The following is a 20545-nucleotide window of genomic DNA, read 5'->3' as shown; positions in this document are numbered from 1 at the left end:
GACTGCAGTTAGTTCAACTGTTGGAAAATGCATGATGTCTACATTTCAAATTTCTCAAAATTATTCTTTCCTTATCTTTTATCAATGCTTCTAAATATTTAAAGATAAAAATGCATATTTCTTATTGTAATAAGACTCTGACTCCATTTTTAATGTTTTACTGCTGAGAGCTATAACACCATACCATTCCCCCTCCTCCTTCTACCACACATTTGGGCAAGTTGAGAAAAAAAGCCTAAGGGTTTCCACATTTGGTACCAGCAGTTTGAATACTATCAGCCCTCTCCATGTGCCCTGGAACCTTCACCCCAGCTCCACCCTGTAATCTTAAAAAAAGTCCAGAGAATGTCCTTTTTTTTTTCTTTTTTTTTTTTTTTAAATAACCTAAGCCATTTTGGATCCTCCTGGAAGCCTCACTGCTCTTCCCAGAAAGCCTCAGTATGTGAGCAATGAACCTTCTTAGAACCCCTGGGTGTGTGCTATTGGTCTCAGCATCCAAACCAAATTTTTGGTTGGTGGTACAACCTGTGCCTATGGGTATAGCTGCAACACTTATTTATGAATAAAAACTTTTAAAAAGTTTAATTAATCTGTGACTTATTTTGATGTATTTCTATTAACGATTCACACACACAAAATGGTCATTTAGTTTTAAAATAAAGAGTAGCTTTTGGTTAAAAAAGAAGAAGTTTTAACTAAAAAGACGTAATTGTAGAAGTCAAATTACATTATAATATTAAAGAATAATAAAAAGAGTAATTTAGAGAGGATGATGTTACACAGCGACAAAGCATATGGACCTTGTATGGACTTCATGAACCGTGGAAGTTTAAAAGAACAGTTGAGAGAAAAAAAAGTGGTCTGGAATTAAAGTGATATAAATTTCTAACATGAAACAATGAACTGAGTAAATTCTTCCAAGAGTGCTTCCTTTATTTTATTTATTTATTTTTTTCAAGTTTTTATTTAAATTCCAATTAGTTAACATACAGTGTAATATCAGTTTTGGGTATAGACTTTATAATGATCATCATTAATCCCCATCACCCATTTAACCCATATCTCTGCCCATCTACCCTCCAGCAACCTTTTGTTCCCTGTAGTTAAGAGTCTATTTTTCGGTTTGCCTCCCAAAAGTCACCTTTAAAATACCTGCTAGCTTAAAGGACTGAATTAATCTCTAGGATATCCTTAGTTACACAGTTTACAGTTCTAGATGAAAAATTGCTCTGAATTTGGTCACTTGCCTTCAGTTTCCCCTTGAGATGCCATATACTGGCATTTACATAAAAATCATAGATAGGTATTGACAATATGTAGATGATGAAAATATTATTCTAGACCTCCATGAAAACTATGCATCTTTCTCATGGTAATGGTTGGTGAATCCTTTTGCATAACTGTGTGTAGCAGCAAGAGAAGCAAATTAAAGTTTGATTAGAATTGTTTTAAAACACTGGAGGCCAGGTCAGAGGCCCCAGCTCCACATGTATAGTGGTAGTACTGTCTCCCCTTAATTCTTTTTCCTCTTCCCCACCATTCCATAAACTAGCGTGGTGTTATCTTGTACTTCTGTGTGCATATGAGTGTCCTAGGTATTTTGTTAAAAATATAGATGCTAATTTAGTAAGTCAGGCATGGGGCCTGCAATTCTATATTTCTAACAGGATTCCAGATTATGCTGACCCTGCTGGTGTTATAGCAAAAGCATTCTTAGAAAGAAAACTCTCCTTTCAAATGAAATTTTACAAGAAACAGTACATAAACTAGAAAAGTGGTGATCGTTGTTTCTCAGGCAGTTCAAATCTCTATGGATTGGCAGAAATGTTTCCTTTTATATTCGTCCTCCATTTTTAAGCTGCCGATTCAAAATATACATATTTATCCAGACATGTCCTCTGAGAAGCTGACTCATATCTAACATCCTGAACTTTAAGAGATGAAGTTCTTGATTCTTCATATCTTCTAAGTTGTTCCCAGATCCCACCAACTTTTTTTTTTTTTTTTTTTGAATCTTAGTACCGGTACCATAAATCATACATCCTGTTTCTCCCAATTCAAAATCGTTAAAGGATGTTGATTTCTTCCGTTACCTTTTTTCATTACTTTCAACTTATTTCCAAACTCTTGCTTATTCTCTCATCATACATCTTGAATCCAAACTCTTCTTTCCATTTCTGTTGCTTCATTTAAATTACCATTGTTCTTCCTTGCACAGATTGCTCTGTTAACCTGTCTCATCTTTCTGTTTCTGCTCTTGCCTCCTGTAACACATTCTCTACACAGGGGCAAAAGTGGTCACCAATAAAGGCTTCCCCTCGCTCTCAAAATACAATTGAAATCTTTGCTTTAACCTACAAGTTATTCCATGGCCTGCTCCATGCCTATCTTTACATTATCTAGTATAAATCCTTCTCCTCAATTTGCTACATCAAAAAGTATTAGTTTTCAGTTCCTCAGACATGCCACATATGCAAAATGGCTCACCATTCCATAGTGCATGGCTTAAACTTCATGCTCACTCTATGAAATACAACCGAGGAACATCATGTTCCTCCAACGAGATGTATCATCTTCTACGGCAGTGGCCATGGAATATACTTGGACAGGCATTACTTTGAAAATTGGTAGAATATATGAGGGGTGACCTGGTCTCTGATTACATTAGATTGACTGGATGAAGAAGTTCATTAGGCCTCTGTATGCATCTCCTTTACTTGGACCTTTAGTTATGACTCAAGTTGAAAAGTGTTTCCAATCACATTGTAACCAACTGCAATCTGCTTCAAGATTACTTAAGGTACATGTTAAATGCCATTTCTTGAGGCAGATCCCCACAGAAATTCTTATTTAGTAGGTTTCGTTGTGGCCCTGGAAGCTGTGGTTTAACAAGTCTTCAAGGAGCTCAGTCAGGGGCACTGGTGTGTTAAGACCACTCATTAAGAGGAAATCATCTTTCCAGGTATAATCTTGGCTTGAGATTGTAACTCTGTTGCACAGAGGTTGAAAGAGCCTTCATCATAATAAAGCAGTAAAAGTTGCACTTACTATACTTCATGTCACCCGGGACAGATAATACAGATGTGTTACCTGCTAATTTTAATGTGTAAGTAAATTCTACAGAAATGTTCCGAATCCAGAAAACCCAGAGTGAATATTTGTTTGCTTGTAATTGTGGGTTTTGATACAACACATTTTCCCCCTTTGCTAAAAGAAAGAAGGACAGGAATAATCTCTCAGCGTTCCATAGAAACTGGAGATTTGGAGAATGGTAAAGTTCCTAATCTGAAAAGGAAGAGTGAAATCGTAATGAGGGGGCATTTACTGTGTGTTTATGCATTAACTTACTTATTTCTCCATCATCAGCTTGACAGAGTCACTATAATTATACCTACTTTATGGATAAAAACACTGCCACCCAGAAAGATTAAGAAAATTTTCCAAATTTATATGGTGATGGTGGCAGATGTTGAGAATTTGGAGTTCAAACTTCTAACCACTACAATTTTTTGTTGGATCTTCTATTGTCTCGGGGGTCAATTTATCACATGGAGGACGGTTGAGACTGCCCTGCTGTTAAAAAAAAAAAAAAAAAAAAGTCAACTTTATCAGCATATACTCTGTAAACACCTTAACAGGACATTTACCACCCACAGATCAGATGCTTTCTCTAGAAGAGGTGAATTGTTGATTTAAAATGACAGTAATGTTTTGTTTTTGGTTTTGTTTTTGTTTTGTTTTGCTTTGTAATCAGTATATTAAGGAGACATTCATACATTCCAATTGCTTAATTCTGATAACCAGATTTAAGCTTGTGAACATGACTTTTAAACATACAATTAAAGCTATTCATCATAATTTGCTATACTACCAACATTAAATTACAGTTACTTCAGAGCGTTATTTAAAATAAGCCTGTAACATACTTTAAAAAAAAAAAAAACCTTCCTATCTCATACATGCAAACTTCTCCACGTAAATGTCTCTTCACTCTAAGTTACCCTGCTCCCGAAGCCACTACCTGAAGCTTATCATGGTCCAAAGAGAAGGAAAAAAAGTATAACCAGGACTGATATATATATATATTTAAAAAAAGGGACAAAAAAAGATGGCACAGAAGGGAATGCAATTCTACAAGTGCAAGCCCTCAAGCAGCAGCATATGATAAACCCCTTCTTTAAAGAGGTATCCTTTCTATCACTGATACCACAGGCCAAATTACATAGCATGCCATCTTCAAATAACAGTTGAGGCAATAAATGCAGAGGCATCACAATGAATCCCACTTAACATAACTATAGATCAACACTTCTCTACAAATTCTTTGTCTGATTGCCAATTAAATACAAGTTTTAACTTCATAGCTTAACAATTAAGGGTCGTACACTGAAGTCAATACATACACCTAGCATTTCAGTCTGAGCTGTTTCATATATACATAGAACTGAAATTAATTATAAGGTATGGCCTAACAAATGCTGGGGGAGATTTTTTTTTTTTAAGCAGTTTTTACAAATATTAAACTTATCTTCCACACTGAAGTCATCATACATACAGGGCAAAGTCAGAGCTTTTATATTTGAGTTTATTCTTCATTTAACTTTTAAAACACGAGTATAGTTGGATATTAAAAGAAAAACAATAGCAAGTAGTGAACTATGATTATAGTCCTTCACTCATTCACTACTGCACATAAAATGCCAGCAGTGTTATTCATTGGCCCCATTAAGAGGTCTGACACTGAACACCACCCCTGGGATGATGTTCATCATCCTCATATGCTTCCCCATTGTAATGGTGCCGTCTTTCCTGATTTGGATCAAAGTCCACCAGTTCTACCTGGTCCATTTCATCAGTCTCTTCTACTTCCTTCCTCTAGGTAGGAGTTTTTCCAGCAAAGAGAGTTTATCAGGAGACAGAAAGCCATTCTCAGGAAAGTTTACCTTAAATTCAATGATGAGGCCACCCTTCTCATATGGTCTACGATAAATTGGCATGCCTTCATTTAGCACACACTTGATAGCTCCATGCTTGACAATTTGACCTGGATGAGAGGTGATGACGATGGTTTGGTTGTCAAGAGTAGATATTGGCTTTTGAAAACCGCACAGTGCTTCAACCAGCTGCATGTCCATACACATGAAAAGGTCTTCTCCTCGCCGAGTAAAAACAGCATGGTCCTTCTGATCTAAAACAATGATAATATCTCCTGGTTCCAGTCCTGGTTCTTGGTCTCCTTCACCATGGAATGTTATCTTCTGGCCATCTTTCATGCCTTTGTCAATATGAACTTCTAGAATCTTCTTCTCTCGACCTATCTTCTTTCCATTGCAGCTTTTACATCTATCTTTAGAACTGATCCGTTCCCCATGGCCCTGGCACTCCATGCACACAGACTGAATTTGCTGAACCACGCCAGGTCCTATCTGATGAATTCTTATTTGCATTCCAGTACCTCGGCAATTGGGACAACACTCAACTGCTCCTTTCTTACCGCCTCGGCCTTCACATTTATCGCAAATCACATTCTTTTGCAGAGCTAGTTTTCTTGTTGCACCATTATATAAATCTTCTAAGGTTACTGAGAGCTGATGCACAACATTTTTACCTCTCCTTTCTCTCTGCATTCTTCCTCCTCCTCCAAAAAACATATCAAAGATGTCCCTGGGGGAGCCAAAACCACCACCAGCTCCACCTTCTTTAATTTCCTGTTCACCTCCTTTGTCATATAATTCCCTTTTCTTTGCATCAGAGAGTACTTCATAAGCTTGAGAAATCTGTTTAAACTTCTCTACTTCATTTGGATTCTTATCAGGGTGGTACTTCAAGGCCAGTTTCCTGTAGGCCTTTTTCAGTTCTTCTTGAGTGGCATTGGGTTTGACCCCCAAAACATCATAGTAAGTGGTTTCTTTCACCATTTTCTACAGCCGGTGAGAGGGCCGAGGCTGATGTCGACAGTAATGTTTTTAATTTGTTTTCCAAGTCTCATTGATATGTGAAATAGAGGACTTAAAAAATGTCAAAAACCTGACTCTATCAGACTTAAAGCTGAGGGAGGTTTTGGTTTTAATATGGTGGTCTGCAGTCACGAAACCACATTAAGGAGAACTAGGAGACTTGCTAAATTTACTTAAGTATGAGCAAATTTTGAAGAGAGATGAACTGTGGGCAAGAGGGTGAAAATTAGGTCAGAAATTACATATACCAGAGCCAACAGCAGAGACAGAAGTGTTTAAAAAAAGGTAAGCAGGATTCTGGACAGAGGAAGTGGGAAGCCTGATATGAAATAAGCAGCAGAAAGGGTAAGGTGTGAAGAAATATAGATATGTTAAAAAAAAAAAAAAGTTAGTATTTGGAACAATGGATTCTGGAATTTGCTCATGTTCTTTGGCTCTCCCACCAAGCTTGGGTGGGGAATTAAAGACATAGTCTACTATTAAAAACCAAGGACTTTTAGTCTACTCGTCCTTTAAAAATGAAGTTAGATTACTCAAGATTATTTACTATAAATTAGATGGTAAAAATCACAGAACATATATAGGATCTATTCCTAATGTTAAGCCCATAGTGTTCTTTTAATACCTACAAATCCTTCAAAATAACTAAGTTATTCCTAAGTTACTTTCCATGAAAAATCTACATAGTTGGAAATTACAAAGATTTGGAAAGACTAATTTTCTGAGCTCTAAGTTTTTGAGAACACTGTCAAATGAATTTAATTGGCATAATTATCTCTTCACAAATAGATTTAAATTGTTTATTTGGATCTGGTTAAAAATGATTAAGGGAAAAAGGGAAGAGCAATTAATTTCATGAGTCCAGATTTTAACCTTTTTGAAACTGCATGGAGGCTATTTAAGGATTATACTTTTAAACTGATAAATTATCGCAAACTAGAATTTAAATCAGAGACTAAAATTAATTATCCTAAATTTTTTATCTGACATTAGTCTAAATTATCATACATGAAAGAGCATTGAAATGCTTTTTTAAAATTTAAATTCAGCCACAGAGATTTTGAGAGTAGTAGTTCTCTTTTTTTGAAGATTTTATTTATTTAATTGGGAGAGAGAGAGAGATCGTGTGCATCCAAGAAGGGTGGGGAGGGGCAGAGAGAGGAGAGCAAGCAGACTCCAAGCTGAGTGGGGAGTCCCACTCGGAACTCAATCCCAGGATCCTGATATCATGACCTGAGCCAAAGTCATACACTTAACCAATTGAGCCATCAAGATACCCCAATAGTCATATTTTTGATGATGTTAACAATGATGATAATAACAACTGGGGGAATGAATAAAAATGAAGATGAAACAAGTTGAGTATTAGACTTCTGTGTTTTTGCAAAAGAAAATTTCACCACATTCACTCCAAAAGTGAATGCCTTAATGAATAAATCTAATATCTACTTTATTCTCAGTACTTTAAAAAAAAAAAAGGATTTTATTTATTTGTGTGACAGAGAGAATGAGTAGGGGGAGGAGCAGAGGGAGAGGGACAGGCCAATGCAGGGCTCCATCCCAGTACTCTGAGACTATGACCTGAGCTGAACTCAGATGCTTAACCAACTGAGCCACCCAGGTGCCCCTATTCCCAGTACTTTAATGAACTTTTTGACTTCAATAGTGAGTGAAAACAGAGGACAACATCAGGTTTCTGTGTTCAATGACTCACATATTTCTAAAGAACTTCACCACAGCACCCAATACAACGGCAGCAGTTGCTTCTTATTTCTTTGTTGTTGTGTTTTTGAAAAAAAAATTTTAAAAAATAATTGTATGAGGGGGTACATTCAAAAAAAGCATGGGAACTTATAAGCATGTAACTTCAGTAGAAGGAAATTATTCTATAGGGAGGATTTGAAATACAAGAGGCAATGGTGAACATTTGTATTTGTTTTTAATATTTTATTTATTTATTTATTTATTTATTCATTCATTCATTTGGCAGGGGGTAGGGGCAGAGGGAGAGAGAGAATCTCAAGCAGACTTCATGCTGAGCCTGGAACCTGACACAGATCTATCTCACAACTCTGAGATCATGACCTGAGCTGAAATCAAGAGTTAGATGTTTAATGGACTGAGCCACCCATGTTCCCCTGAACATTTGTATTATGAGAATAAATCTTTTAAAAAGTCACTTTGACTATAGAAACTGATAATAATAATAACATGTAATTTTAAGGATTAGGAAAAAGAACTGTTATTGATACCAGTATTGCGAGGTTTGAATGATACAGGGTTTGCAAAAGTTTATATTTTTACCTAACAATATTTAGTAAGGGTTGCAGCTCTCCAATTGGATTCCTTTCAGGATAAGTATATTTGTTTTGTTCCCATATGTTTTATTTTTAGCTTGTCTTATAATTTATTTTCAACTTTATTTTTGGTAATGTATTCCTTCTCTTTTTTGGTTTTCTCTGTGAGATATTTTAGTCCTGGATTTGAACCAATAGTTTAAGGACATAAATCTTGATTTCTTATGTTTAGGTGTATTCAAAATTATTGAAAGTCATAATCAAGTTATGTTTTACATCACATTAAAAATTGGAAAATTTGCAAGATAATCCAAAATTTAATCACGTGTAAGAGGGTTTTAAAAACTGGTGATTTGGGGGACAAGTCCTGCCAGAGAATATTAGCTTGCTTTTTCTAACTTTGTATTTGAACACCTTTAAATGGGTTTTAGACATAAAATCCATTTCATGCATTTGTGTTACCTAATACTTAAATGTATTTTAGTTCTTGATTAGTGTCTTACAAGATGACAACTATCTGAAAATAAGTGTATTCCAGTTTAAAAAAATACTGGAAATTCCATAAACTTGCTTTTACTCTTCTAAGAAAGTCTAGCATGTAAAATTGATGCCAAGATTTATTTAAAGCATATATTTGCCAATTTTTTTTTATGTAAAATCATGAGCCAATTATTTAATACCTCTGAGTCTGCTTACCATCTGTAAATTAAGTATAATAATAATTACCTGGTCCATTTCAACCAGTGTGCTATGTAGATTTCTAACTACCACATTCCTCCCCACCCCCCAGATCAAACATAGCTCTCTATTATGTGAGGAGCTTAGAAGTTCTCGCCGCTAACAACACGTAACAAGCTGTACAAACTGGGACAGGACATTATGGGATAACTAAGGGTTATATGGGCACTATAAGGGGGATTGTTATATCAGAAAGTTTTAAAATAAACATATCTTTAGAAGATTGAAACACGGGTCATCTCTCCATATGGACTATCTAAGATACTAGTTCATATTCATATTTTTCATATCCAGATACTCTTATTTTCCGCTTTCTGAAACTGAGTAATATCATTGAGATTCTAGGTAATATATTTCTTCTTAAAAATTTGATAGTTAGTGGAAAGAACCAAGATGCCCTTCAACGGATGAATGGATAAGGAAGATGTGGTCCATATACACAATGGAGTATTATGCCTCCATCAGAAAGGACGAATACCCAACTTTTGTAGCAACATGGACAGGACTGGAAGAAATTATGCTGAGCGAAATAAGTCAAGCAGAGAGAGTCAAGTATCATATGGTCTCACTTATTTGTGGAGCATAACAAATAACATGGAGGACATGGGGAGATGGAGAGGAGAGGGAGTTGAGGGAAACTGGAAGGGGAGATGAACCATGAGAGACTATGGACTCTGAAAAACAACCAGAGGGTTATGAAGGGGCGGTGGGAGGGGGTGGGGTGGGGTGGGAGGTTGAGGAACCAGGTGGTGGGTAATAGGGAGGGCACGTACTGCATGGAGCACTGGGTGTGATGCCAAAACAATGAACACTGTTATGCTGTAAATAAGCAAATAAAAATAAATTAATTAATTAAATTAAAAAAAATAAAAATTAAAAAAAAATAAAAAAATAAAAAAAAAAGAGTCAAAAAAAAAATGAGAAACTAAAACTTATGAAACAAAGAAATGTTCAGCATGTGTAAATAGTTACATAAAAGAAAATAAAAACTTGCTACAACACCTTCAAAAAAAAAATTTGATAATTCTTTTAAAGATAATCAGCTTAATCTCCAATGTAATAGATCCTGAAACTAAAATTATCTTTTCTAATCAGTTTCCGTACTGATGTTAATAAGGCAGTTAGCACCCCAATATGATAGACCTGAAAAGTTTTCATTGTCCTTAACCTATTCTGTTTTTGCAAACAAATTTTCATAAATGTGAAAAAAAAATTTTCATAAATGTGTTTCAGAATTTCTCATTCATTTTCATTACCATTTATCATTCCCAAAGTTATTACTATATATAGTTGTCTCAGACATTTTTCACCATTTTTTGTTTCTTTGGACATGCCTCATTTTATTATACTTCACAGATAATGCATTTTTTTTAAAATTGAAGCTTTGTGGCAACCTTGCCCCAAGCAAGTCCATTGGCGCCATTTTCCTAACAACATTTGCTCACTTTGTATCTGTATTAAATTTTGGTGATTCTCACAGTATTTCAAATCTTATTGTTTTTTTTTTTAAAGATTTTATTTATTTATTTGACAGAGAGAGAGAGAGATCACAAGTAAGCAGAGCAGAAGGCAGAGAGAGAGAGGGAAGCAGGCTCTTTACTGAGCAGAGAGCCCGATGTGGGGCTTGATCCCAGGACCCTGAGATCACGACCTAAGCCGAAAGCAGAGCTTAACCCACTGAGCCACCCAGGTGCCTCTTCAAATCTTATTGTTATTATGATATTTATTATAGTGATCTGTGATCACTGATTATGACCATTGAAAGCTCCAATGATGGTTGACATTTTCAGCAATAAGTATTTTTTAATTAAAGTATGCACATTTTTTAAGATATGCTATTGCACACTTGATAGACTACAGTGTAGTGTAAACAAAACTTTAAAATATACTGAGAAACCAAAAATGACTTTTATTTAGGACACCTGGGGGCTTTAGTTGGTTAAGTGTCTGCCTTCAGCCCAGGTCATGATCAGAGATCCTGGGATCGAGCCCCACGTGGGGCACCTTGCTCAGCAAGGAGTCTGCTTCTTCCTCTGCCTCTGTCCCTCTCCACACTGATGCTCTCTCTCAAGTAAATAAATAAAATCTTTCCCAAAGAAAAATGACTTTGATTCACTTTGTTATGATATTTGCTTCATTGTGATGGTCTGGAACTAACCCAGCCTATAATATCTCTGAGGTATGCTTGTATATATTAATTCTGTTCAGTTTCAGCATGTCTTGATTGATGTATTAAAGCTTACTTGATATCAGTGATCACTAAAGAATACAGCATACCCAGACTGAAGGGTATGCTGGGTTGGGATGGAGGTGGACATGTGGAGCCCAACTCCAAAGATGAGTACCTGAGGAGCCGGCTTGTCTAGTCCTAAAGTCCAGAGGAGCCCAATGGTCGACTTGAATTCCCCAAATGGTCATTATTATAACTTCACATCTGGTGCATAGTAGAAACAAATCCAAGTTCCTAGGAACCAAGCTAGTGGTGGAAATGTTTTTTTTTTTTTTTTTTCTAGTCTTTTTTTTTTTTTTTTTTTGGAAATGGTTTTTAAATATGTGTCTATATAGGGCAAAAAACCAACCAAGACATTGGTGATATGAAAAAAAAAAAAAAATCAGTCTTGAGGAAGAAAATTGTCAACATGGTTCCTTAATCAAGTATACTTTTTGTGATTGTATTTTCAAAGATTCCTGGCAAAATATAGTTCCCTTTGCAACTAGGGAAAAACATAGCTAAATATTGTCACCACTGAGTAAGAAAAACAAGTGTAAGAATAAAGACCACAAATTAAAGAGATTTGCAAAAGGAAATTCTACTTCATATTCTAATGGGGAGGTTTCTGTTTTTGGCTGGAGTTCCTTTGGGAAGAATTTATTTATTTATGTTTTAAAGGTTTTATTTATTTGACACAGAGAGAGAGAGAGATCACAAGTAGGCAGAGAGGTGGGCGGAGAGAGGAGGAAGCAGACTCCCTACTGAGCAGAGAGCCTGATGTGGGGTTCGATCCCAGGACTCTGGGATCATGACCAGAGCCAAAGGCAGAGGCTTTAATCCACTGAGCCACCCAGGCACCCCGGGAAGTATTTAATTAGTAGAGTGACAGAGACCAAGTCTTTGCTTAGATTAAAAAAACAAACAAACAAACCCAAGAACAAGTCTATCAGAGACAGAAGATTTCTTTGTACTATAAGTTATAAAAATACTTGGACTTTATACATCTCATCATCTATTAAAACTAAAATTTAGTAATTTGTCTTGGTTTGATTGCAATCAAAATTGTCAGTCAACAATTAATACATGACATTTGGGACACCTACTGTATATTTCATGCATGCTATATATTTATAGGACTGTAATTTGTTTTGAAAATTAATTTCTGTAACATTCTCAGGTTTTTATATGATACTAGAAGCTGATTTTAAAAATCAGCTTCAAAAAATGCTAGAAATACGAATCCTTTAGCTTTGCAAAGAGGTATATTAAAACCAAGAGACAGCAAGTTACAGAGGAAAAAACATTGTAATTATGTATCAAAGAAACTGTAGCTTAAATTCTAGGTTCTACTTACTAAGAGTATTTCTCTGGGTTACATACTTAAAATCCCCTCTGAGCCTCAGATAGCATGCCTACGAACTGGGACAAATACGGACTATAAGGCTTATTTATGGTTGTTAAAATAAGCAGAAATATTTTATCTAGTGGTTTTTTTTTTTTTTTTAGAATTTCCAAAATATCTAAGGCATTTTGGCTTAAGAAACCATCTAGAAAACCAAATGTGGAGAAGTTTATGTAAATAACTTCCCTCTTCTCTAGAGATCAAAGTGTGTGTGTGTGTCTGTGTGTGTGTGTGTGTGTTTTCCAGAAAATCACATAATAATTTGCAATCCCTGTTATAAAAACAAGCTTCACTCTGCACTGAAAGTGTTTTGATAAGATGAACTGTCTTTCCCCTCGGTTCTGAAGTTTTTCCTCATGTTAGACTTGTAGAGTCAGCTCATTACTAGACACCCCCATGATGTTTCAAACCTAACATGTCCAAAACTGTAAGCATTTGCTTCTTCCACCTGCTTCTCATAGTGAAATTAAACAACAGTAAATACTCCGGTAATGACACCACTGTCGATTTAATCATATGAAGTCCCAACTTGGTACCCATCTTTAGGTTTATTCTTTTTCTCATACCACCTCCCCAGACAAATAATCACCAAATCCTGCTGATTTTAAAACTTTCATTGGCTAAGTATTTCTCAAACAATATTCCCTTGATCTCATTGCCACTCTGATTCAGACCCTTTGTGAGTTCAAAATAGCCTTGGAACAGCTATTGCTAGCTCCTTTGTTTTTCTACTTCCAAACCATATTTTATATTACTTTCCAGAATGGAACATTTAATAATAATGCATTACGTCCTACTTTAAAATTCTTTTTTTTAAGATTTTTTATTTTTAAAGATTTTATTTATTTATTTGTCAGAGAGAGAGAGTACAAGCAGGGAGAATAGCAGGCAGAGTGAGAATCAGGCTCTCTGCTGAACAAGGAGCCCAATATGGGACTTGATCCCAGGACCCTGGGATGGTGACCTGAGCCAAAGGCAGATGCCCAACTGACTGAGTCACCCAGATGTCCCAAGATTATTTATTTTTAAGTAATCTGTACACCCAAAGTGGGGCTTGAATTTAGAACCCCGATATCAAAAGTCCCATGCTCTATGGACTGAGCCAGCCAGACATCTCTCCTACTTAAAAATTCTTGATAACTATTGATGTCCTATAGGATGCAGTGCTTAGCATGCCATATAAGGCCACCATAATTTCACTTGGCTTGTGAATGAGCCCCACTTCCCACCATTTCTGCTCATTTTTTTGCTTTCAAGTAATGTAGAGTTACTTCAGTGCCCAGTACTATCACCCACTTTCTACCTTCATGACTGTTAAAAAGCTGATCTCTCTGTCTGTAACCTTCTCTTCTACTAGTTTCCAATGGCTTCTGTAAAAAATTACCACAAAGGTTGTAGTATAAAACCACATACAAATATCTTTTATAGTTCCTGAGATCAGAAGCCCAAAATTTGTTTCAGTGGGTTGAAATCAATGTGTCAGCAGGGTCCTGCTCCCCCAGAATCTCTAGGGGAGAAGCCATTCCTTGCTTCTTCCAGCTTCTGGTGGCTGCCAGCATTCTTTGGCTTGTGGCTACATCACTCTGGTTTTCATCTCTGTGGTTACATTGTCTTCTCTCTTGTGTCAAATACTTCTCTGCCTCCTTCTTACAAGGAAGCTTGCGGTCCCACTTAGGACCCACTCTAATAATCAAGGATAATCTCCTCATCTCAAGATTCTTAACTTAATTACATTTGCAAATGCTTTTTTTCTATATAATTTAACATTTACCAAGGTTCCAGATTAACTAAAACCTGACATCTTAAGGGGCCATTATTCTGCCTATTACACCTGCCCTGTAGAATGTAGCTAGGTTTCTCTTATCTGGCCACCCATGGCACCCTGTGCTTACCTCAATTTGTACTTGATATATAGATATTAAATCTTCCTCTCTAAAATGAAAACTTTTCAAGGGCAAAGGATGGATGATTTTATTCATTTTCCTTTCTTATTTACCCATAATAGGGACTCAATGTGTATTTCTTGATCTTTTGAAATGAAGGCAACTCTGCTCTTTTATTTTCAAAGTAGATGATTTAGCAGTGGGAATAAAGAAGAAAGATAGTATATGCTTATCTCACTGTCTGAAGCACTCACAGCCAGTGTGGCTTGCTTTCTGACCCCAGTGAAATAGCACAAATAAAAATACTTCACTTTTCAAATGCTTATTTGAAATGATGCTTATTATTTCAAACACTTATTAATTCATTTTCTTAGGATAAAAATTCCAAGACAAAACTGGTTAATGATATTATACAGAGAATACTGACTCAGAATTAAACAATAGTTTAATTGTCCATACCTGCTTATCTAGTAATGTGAAATATGATCTAATCACCACCATCAATTTTTGCATCTATGAAGAAAGAAAACAAGGATATACTTTGTTCAGAACAAGCATCAAATAGAAATTTAGGGCACATGACTGATATACGCTGCAGTGATCCCCAGTGAGTCCCATCTTATATAAGTGCAAGCAGGGCCTACGATTTGCTTCTAACTACTAGACTATGGCAAAGATGATAAAATATCAGTCCTAGAATTATGTTACAAGATAAATATACATAAGATACACACAAACACTAGATCAGTATCTATCATCTATCTATCTATCTGCAAGGGCATATGGACAAAGCCAAGTGACAAGGAATCATGGGGGGCATCCAAGAACCGAGAGGCCCTGGCTGACGACCACCACCACTACCCGCACCACCACCAAACAGAGGAATCAGAGTTCTCTAACTGCAGGGAGACTGGAAGTAGCTCTTTTACCAGCAGGGCTACAGAGGAGATCACAGCCCCAGATGCACCCGGATGGCAGTCTGGTGACATCCTAAATCAGAAAATCCAGTTGAACAGTGCTTCCTGGATCTGATCTGTTGAAGTTCTGAGATAAATATGTGTTGCTTTAAGTCATCAGTTTCTGGTAATCTGTTATGCAGCCATAGCAAACTAATGTAGGACATAGCTTTTTTTGGTAATACATAATCAGAAAAAATGTGAGGAAGTCGTGGTCTCACAGTAGTAAAAGCCATAGAAGAAAATAATTGGTATAAAGCAAAACTGAAAAAAAAAATTACATTTACTTCAAATGAGGAAGAAAATAGAAGGATATCTTAAAAATTAACCATGGCTTTATGTTTATGAATTTAAAGAGACAGTGCTCTAATGACACAACTTTTTGAAAAAATAACCAATGAGATGAGGTAAGAAAAAAAAAGTCACATGTAAACACGTATCATAAATCTGTTGGAATAACATCATTGAGGCTAGAGAACAGGTGTCAAAATCTTACCAAAAAAAGTTGAAAAAGATAAATGCTGCTTCACATAAGAACAGATGAACAGGAAAAGGAGAGATCTGTGGTGGGTGGTGGTGTGTTACAGTGGAAAGACTGCAGGCTTTAGGCCCACCCGCTTCACTGTTTATGCTTTATGTAACCCTGAGCAAATTACATTTTGAAATATGCTACTAGAGAAAATAAAATTAATTCTTGGAAATTACATTAGGGTTCTCCACAGCAATAGAACCAATAGGACCTGATACCCATCCATCTATCTATCTATCAAGAAATATGTATATAGGGGTGCCTGGGTGGCTCAGTGGATTAAGCCGCTGCCTTCGGCTCAGGTCATGATCTCAGGGTCCTGGGATCGAGCCCCGCATCGGGCTCTCTGCTCTGCAGGGAGCCTGCTTCCTCCTCTCTCTCTGCCTGCCTCTCTGTCTACTTGTGATCTCTCTCTCTGTCAAATAAATAAATAAAATCTTAAAAAAAAAAAGAAATATGTATATATACATATATACATTATGTATATGTATACAAATATATAATATATAATTATACATTATATAAGTAATGTGTGATATAATGTATATTATATAAAGATAATATATAATATATAGTTACATAAAATAATATATAATATAATATGTATAAAGAAATCTATATAGATACACAAATAATGTACAAATAATATAGACATTATAAGAAATTGACTTATATGACTATGGAGGCTGAGAAGTCCTAGGATCTATAGTCAGTGAGCTGGAGATCTAGGAGAATCAATGGTGTAGTTCCAGTTCAAGCCCAAAGGCCCAAGAACCAGAAATGATGGCATAATTTTGAGTCCAAAGGCAAGCACATGTGAGGCCCAAGAGGAGGCAAACAGCTGATGTTTCATTTATGATTCAAGTTTATGTGAACAGAAGCGAGGCGCACCTATTCCAGGCTAGTCCCCCCAAACCTCCCACACATGATTTGTCATGCTCTTTCCCTTTCCACTTCCCCCAGGGGCAGGATGTTTGGAAGCCAGGCATTGAAGATGTTGGATGAGAGCTGTTTCACTGATCAGGAACACATATTTAGTATTTTATGTGAGCAGGAAATACACTTTTCTTCTGTTTGAACCATTACATATTTTGAGGTCTATTTATAACAGTCTTTCAGAGGAATCATACTTTTTATTCATTCAATTCCATTTAATTGTAGGATTCAGCTTGAATTCTGGAAATTTAATTTTGGAATATTTATTTCTAAAGGGTAATGAAAGGAGTTTAGAAAATAAGAGTAACGTATCCTTCTCACATCTGCCTCTCTCAGCCTTTCAAAGTCCTATTTCTGTAGAATGTGCACTTGGTGAAGTAAACCATGTGTTGCTCACTCAAGCTTCCTGTTAGAGCAGCTGCATTACAGAGGATGACTGTTTTTGAAGACCATAGTCACTTTGTTCTACTGACCAACTTCAAGTGATTAAGAGAGAGCTAAGAGCTAACTAAAATTTTAGTTTACTTGCAAACTTCTGACAAAAACTAAAGTAGCTTCGACGAAAATTACCAGTGTCTGCAGAAAAACTGACAGACATTTTTAGAAAAGAGAAAGAGGGCGGATGGTTGAGCTGTAATTACTATTAGCTATCATGTTTCAACTATTATAAACGTAGCAGGAAACTAAAACATTATGAAACAATAAACACTTCAAGAAATAATTTAAAAGAGTAAAATAAATTTACCTTGAAAAGATAATTGCAATTATAAGTATACACGCTGACAAAAATTAGCAGAGGCATTCAATTATTTAGTCCCATACATGCTTTGAAAACCTTTGTAAATTGGTGATGTATTCATTATTTTTCTTTAAAAAAAAAACAGGTCCATGTAATTTAGTTAATTACAAACATTACATATTGAATAAAATTTTTCTTTAGACTATGATACTGAAATGAAAGATTATCTTTCAAAACTTGTTTTAAAAGTGATTAGAATTATAAAGGCATAACTGTCATAGGTCAATTCTATTAATGATGTCAACTGAGTTTTTGAATTGTTTGGGAAAGATATAAGCCTCTTTACCTTGTTTAATTGAAATTCACACACACACAGTATACCTATAGTAAAAATCATGTATTTGTTATGTATTGCAGTGTAACAGAAAAATACTGGTTCATAAACATGAAGTTAATTATGATAGGGATGATATATTCAAGTTCGACCGAAGAATGTATCAAACTTTATATTTTTCTTTAAATTGAAATTAATGTGTACAATATTTCAATATAATAGCTGCAAATAAGAAAGCACTCTTAAAAATTGTGTGCGTGTATATATATTTTATATGTATACTCAAGGTATAATCTTTGTAATAAGCTATCAAGGAGAAGGTAAAGATATAGAACAGGTCTGTAGAAGAGAAGATAGCATTCATTACGAATCAATCTTCTAATTTCAAAATCTGATTAACGTCAGCTTCAACTGGGAAGAACACATAAGACAGAACTGAATAAATTGTTAAAGGAATGATACAAGAACAATTCCTCGAACTGAGAAGCAGGAATCTCTAGATTGAGAAGGCCAAAGGAATGACAGTACAATGAATGAAAACAATGACATGTCCCAGAAAATAAGGGTGTGAAGTTTTAGAACACTGCTGATAGAGAAGAGCATCTGAAAACTCCTAAAACCAGTCAAAAATAAAGGAAGAGAGAGAGACACATTCACACCAAGAGGAAGGGAGCTGGAGCATGACGGGGAGGAGAGGAAAGAGAAGAGGTAAACCCAAATTAGTTGCAGTTTGTAGACTAGGTTGGTGTTCAGTATTCAGACTGATTTGTTAAATTTTAAGCAAAGACACTTGAGAGGCTATAAGCCAAGAACTATAACCATAAATAGGTAGAGACTCTAAAAATAGTCTTCCCAGACCAAATAATGTGAGAGTAATTTTGTTGCATGCAATCTGTTTCACATACAAGTTCAGATAAATAGCCAATCCATCAAAAAGGAATCACATATACCAAAAAGAAATCTATGTGGGCAAATGTATTGAGCAAACTGCTAGAATATAAATTGATGAACTAAGCAATTATTAGTTCTAAGATACATATACTATAGCCAAAAATATATTGAATAGAAATTTGTGTATTCTAGCCACTATTAATACTAATCGAGGTTTCGTAGCAATTGCAATAGCTTCAGCATTTGGTTAGGTAAATGTCTGGGTCTGAATAATTTCTTTGCAAGAGATTTGGAGGATTTGTGATTGCAGAGAAATTGCTTCTAATCTCTGGCTGAGAATGCTATCTGTGCTATTTATGTCATGATACAAGGCATAGAGTGCTTTTGGAACAGAAGACAGATAGAGCTTAGCAATCAAATGTTCTTTTTTTCTGTAAATTTTCCCCCTGGATTGCTTACCTAACCCCAACATAATGTGGAAACACCTGAACACTCTAAATGTAGTTTAAATCTGTTAGCTGTTTGAAAACATGTGCTTTGTGAGATTAGAAGAATACCATTTTCTTCTTTAAAAAAAAAAGCTACTCTTTCCTGAAAAATTTCCATATTATCACATAAAAGTATCCAGAAGTAGTTCCATTTTAAAAACGTTTGTTTCCTGCTAGAACTTTATTTCCTTCAGTAACATGGTATATAATTTCAGATGAAAAAAAAAACCCTCAATTCTGATTAAAAGAATCTATTTGTATCTAGATACTTACTTTGCAATTAATAAATCTACGAATTCACACAACTTGGTCAGTCGTCCCATGGAACGAACATAACCAACACTTAAAGATCAATTATGAAGTTATTAGATAGGTTCTTTGGTATATATGTTTCATTATGTATTTGTATATTTTTTTTAAGAAGACTGTTCCCTCCCTACACGTATTTGAAAGATTATCTGATATATATGTCAAAGATTATGTAACTTTTCTTAGCTTAACTTTCAGACTAAGATTTTTAATATTCATAACTTATTTTTCTGCATGGTATGAGGTACACACATAACTTATTACATGATTTTTTTCTAATAGCATTTGCACAATTTAAAAATAACATGCATCAAAAATGTTATATTCATAATAAACTCAGTTTCTGTACTCAAAAATCTATTCTATTAATGAGCATATCAATCCCATTCTAATAAAATAGTATTTATTTTTTAGTATTATTTAGTTCAGGAAAGGTATTGTGTCACTCTCTTGCCTAAAAATATCTCAATTACTCTTGCATATTTTCGTTTCCCAAATAAGCTTTCTACATTCAATTGAAACATCTTTGTTGGGATTTTAATTTTCATTGCATTTTACTTTTAGATTAATTTGGAAATCATTACAATATTGGATCTTCATATTTGCTTGTCCATGTATTCAAATCTTATTTCATAAACTTCAATGAACAGAGAATTTGTCATAGAAATATTATATATTCTTTTTTGGTTTTATTCTTTTTATTTCTTTTTTTCCTTTCTTTGTGAAAAGGATTAGGATTCTATTATATTAGAAGTTAATAACGTACCTACTTGAAGTTTCTCAGAGGATTAAATGCAGTATACCTGGAAAGTGGGTTTGTTATTTTTTAAGTTTTTATTTATTTATTTGACAGAGAAAGACACAGCGAGAGAGA

General features: G+C 35.2%; 1 protein-coding gene and 1 pseudogene across 2 annotated transcripts in view; one reads left to right on the top strand and one right to left on the bottom strand.

The window, feature by feature from the left end:
- The window catches only part of RERGL (RERG like), a 67503-nt gene that overhangs the window by 30994 nt on the left and 15964 nt on the right, over window positions 1-20545 (top strand). The window contains exon 2 of one of the 2 annotated variants that reach the window (XM_046010526.1): window positions 12711-12779. The exons of the other annotated variant lie outside the window; for it this stretch is intronic. Coding sequence (XP_045866482.1) covers window positions 12711-12779 — 69 coding nt within the window. The remainder of the gene's footprint in view (window positions 1-12710; window positions 12780-20545) is intronic. 2 annotated transcript variants of the gene reach the window in all.
- Window positions 4568-5939, bottom strand: LOC123945717 (annotated as a pseudogene).

Source organism: Meles meles, chromosome 7, assembly GCF_922984935.1.
Source record: "Meles meles chromosome 7, mMelMel3.1 paternal haplotype, whole genome shotgun sequence".
NCBI classification, from domain to species: Eukaryota; Metazoa; Chordata; class Mammalia; order Carnivora; family Mustelidae; genus Meles; species Meles meles.
The sequence above is the reverse complement of the archived record's forward strand: the minus strand, read 5'-3'. Positions and strand labels throughout refer to the sequence as shown.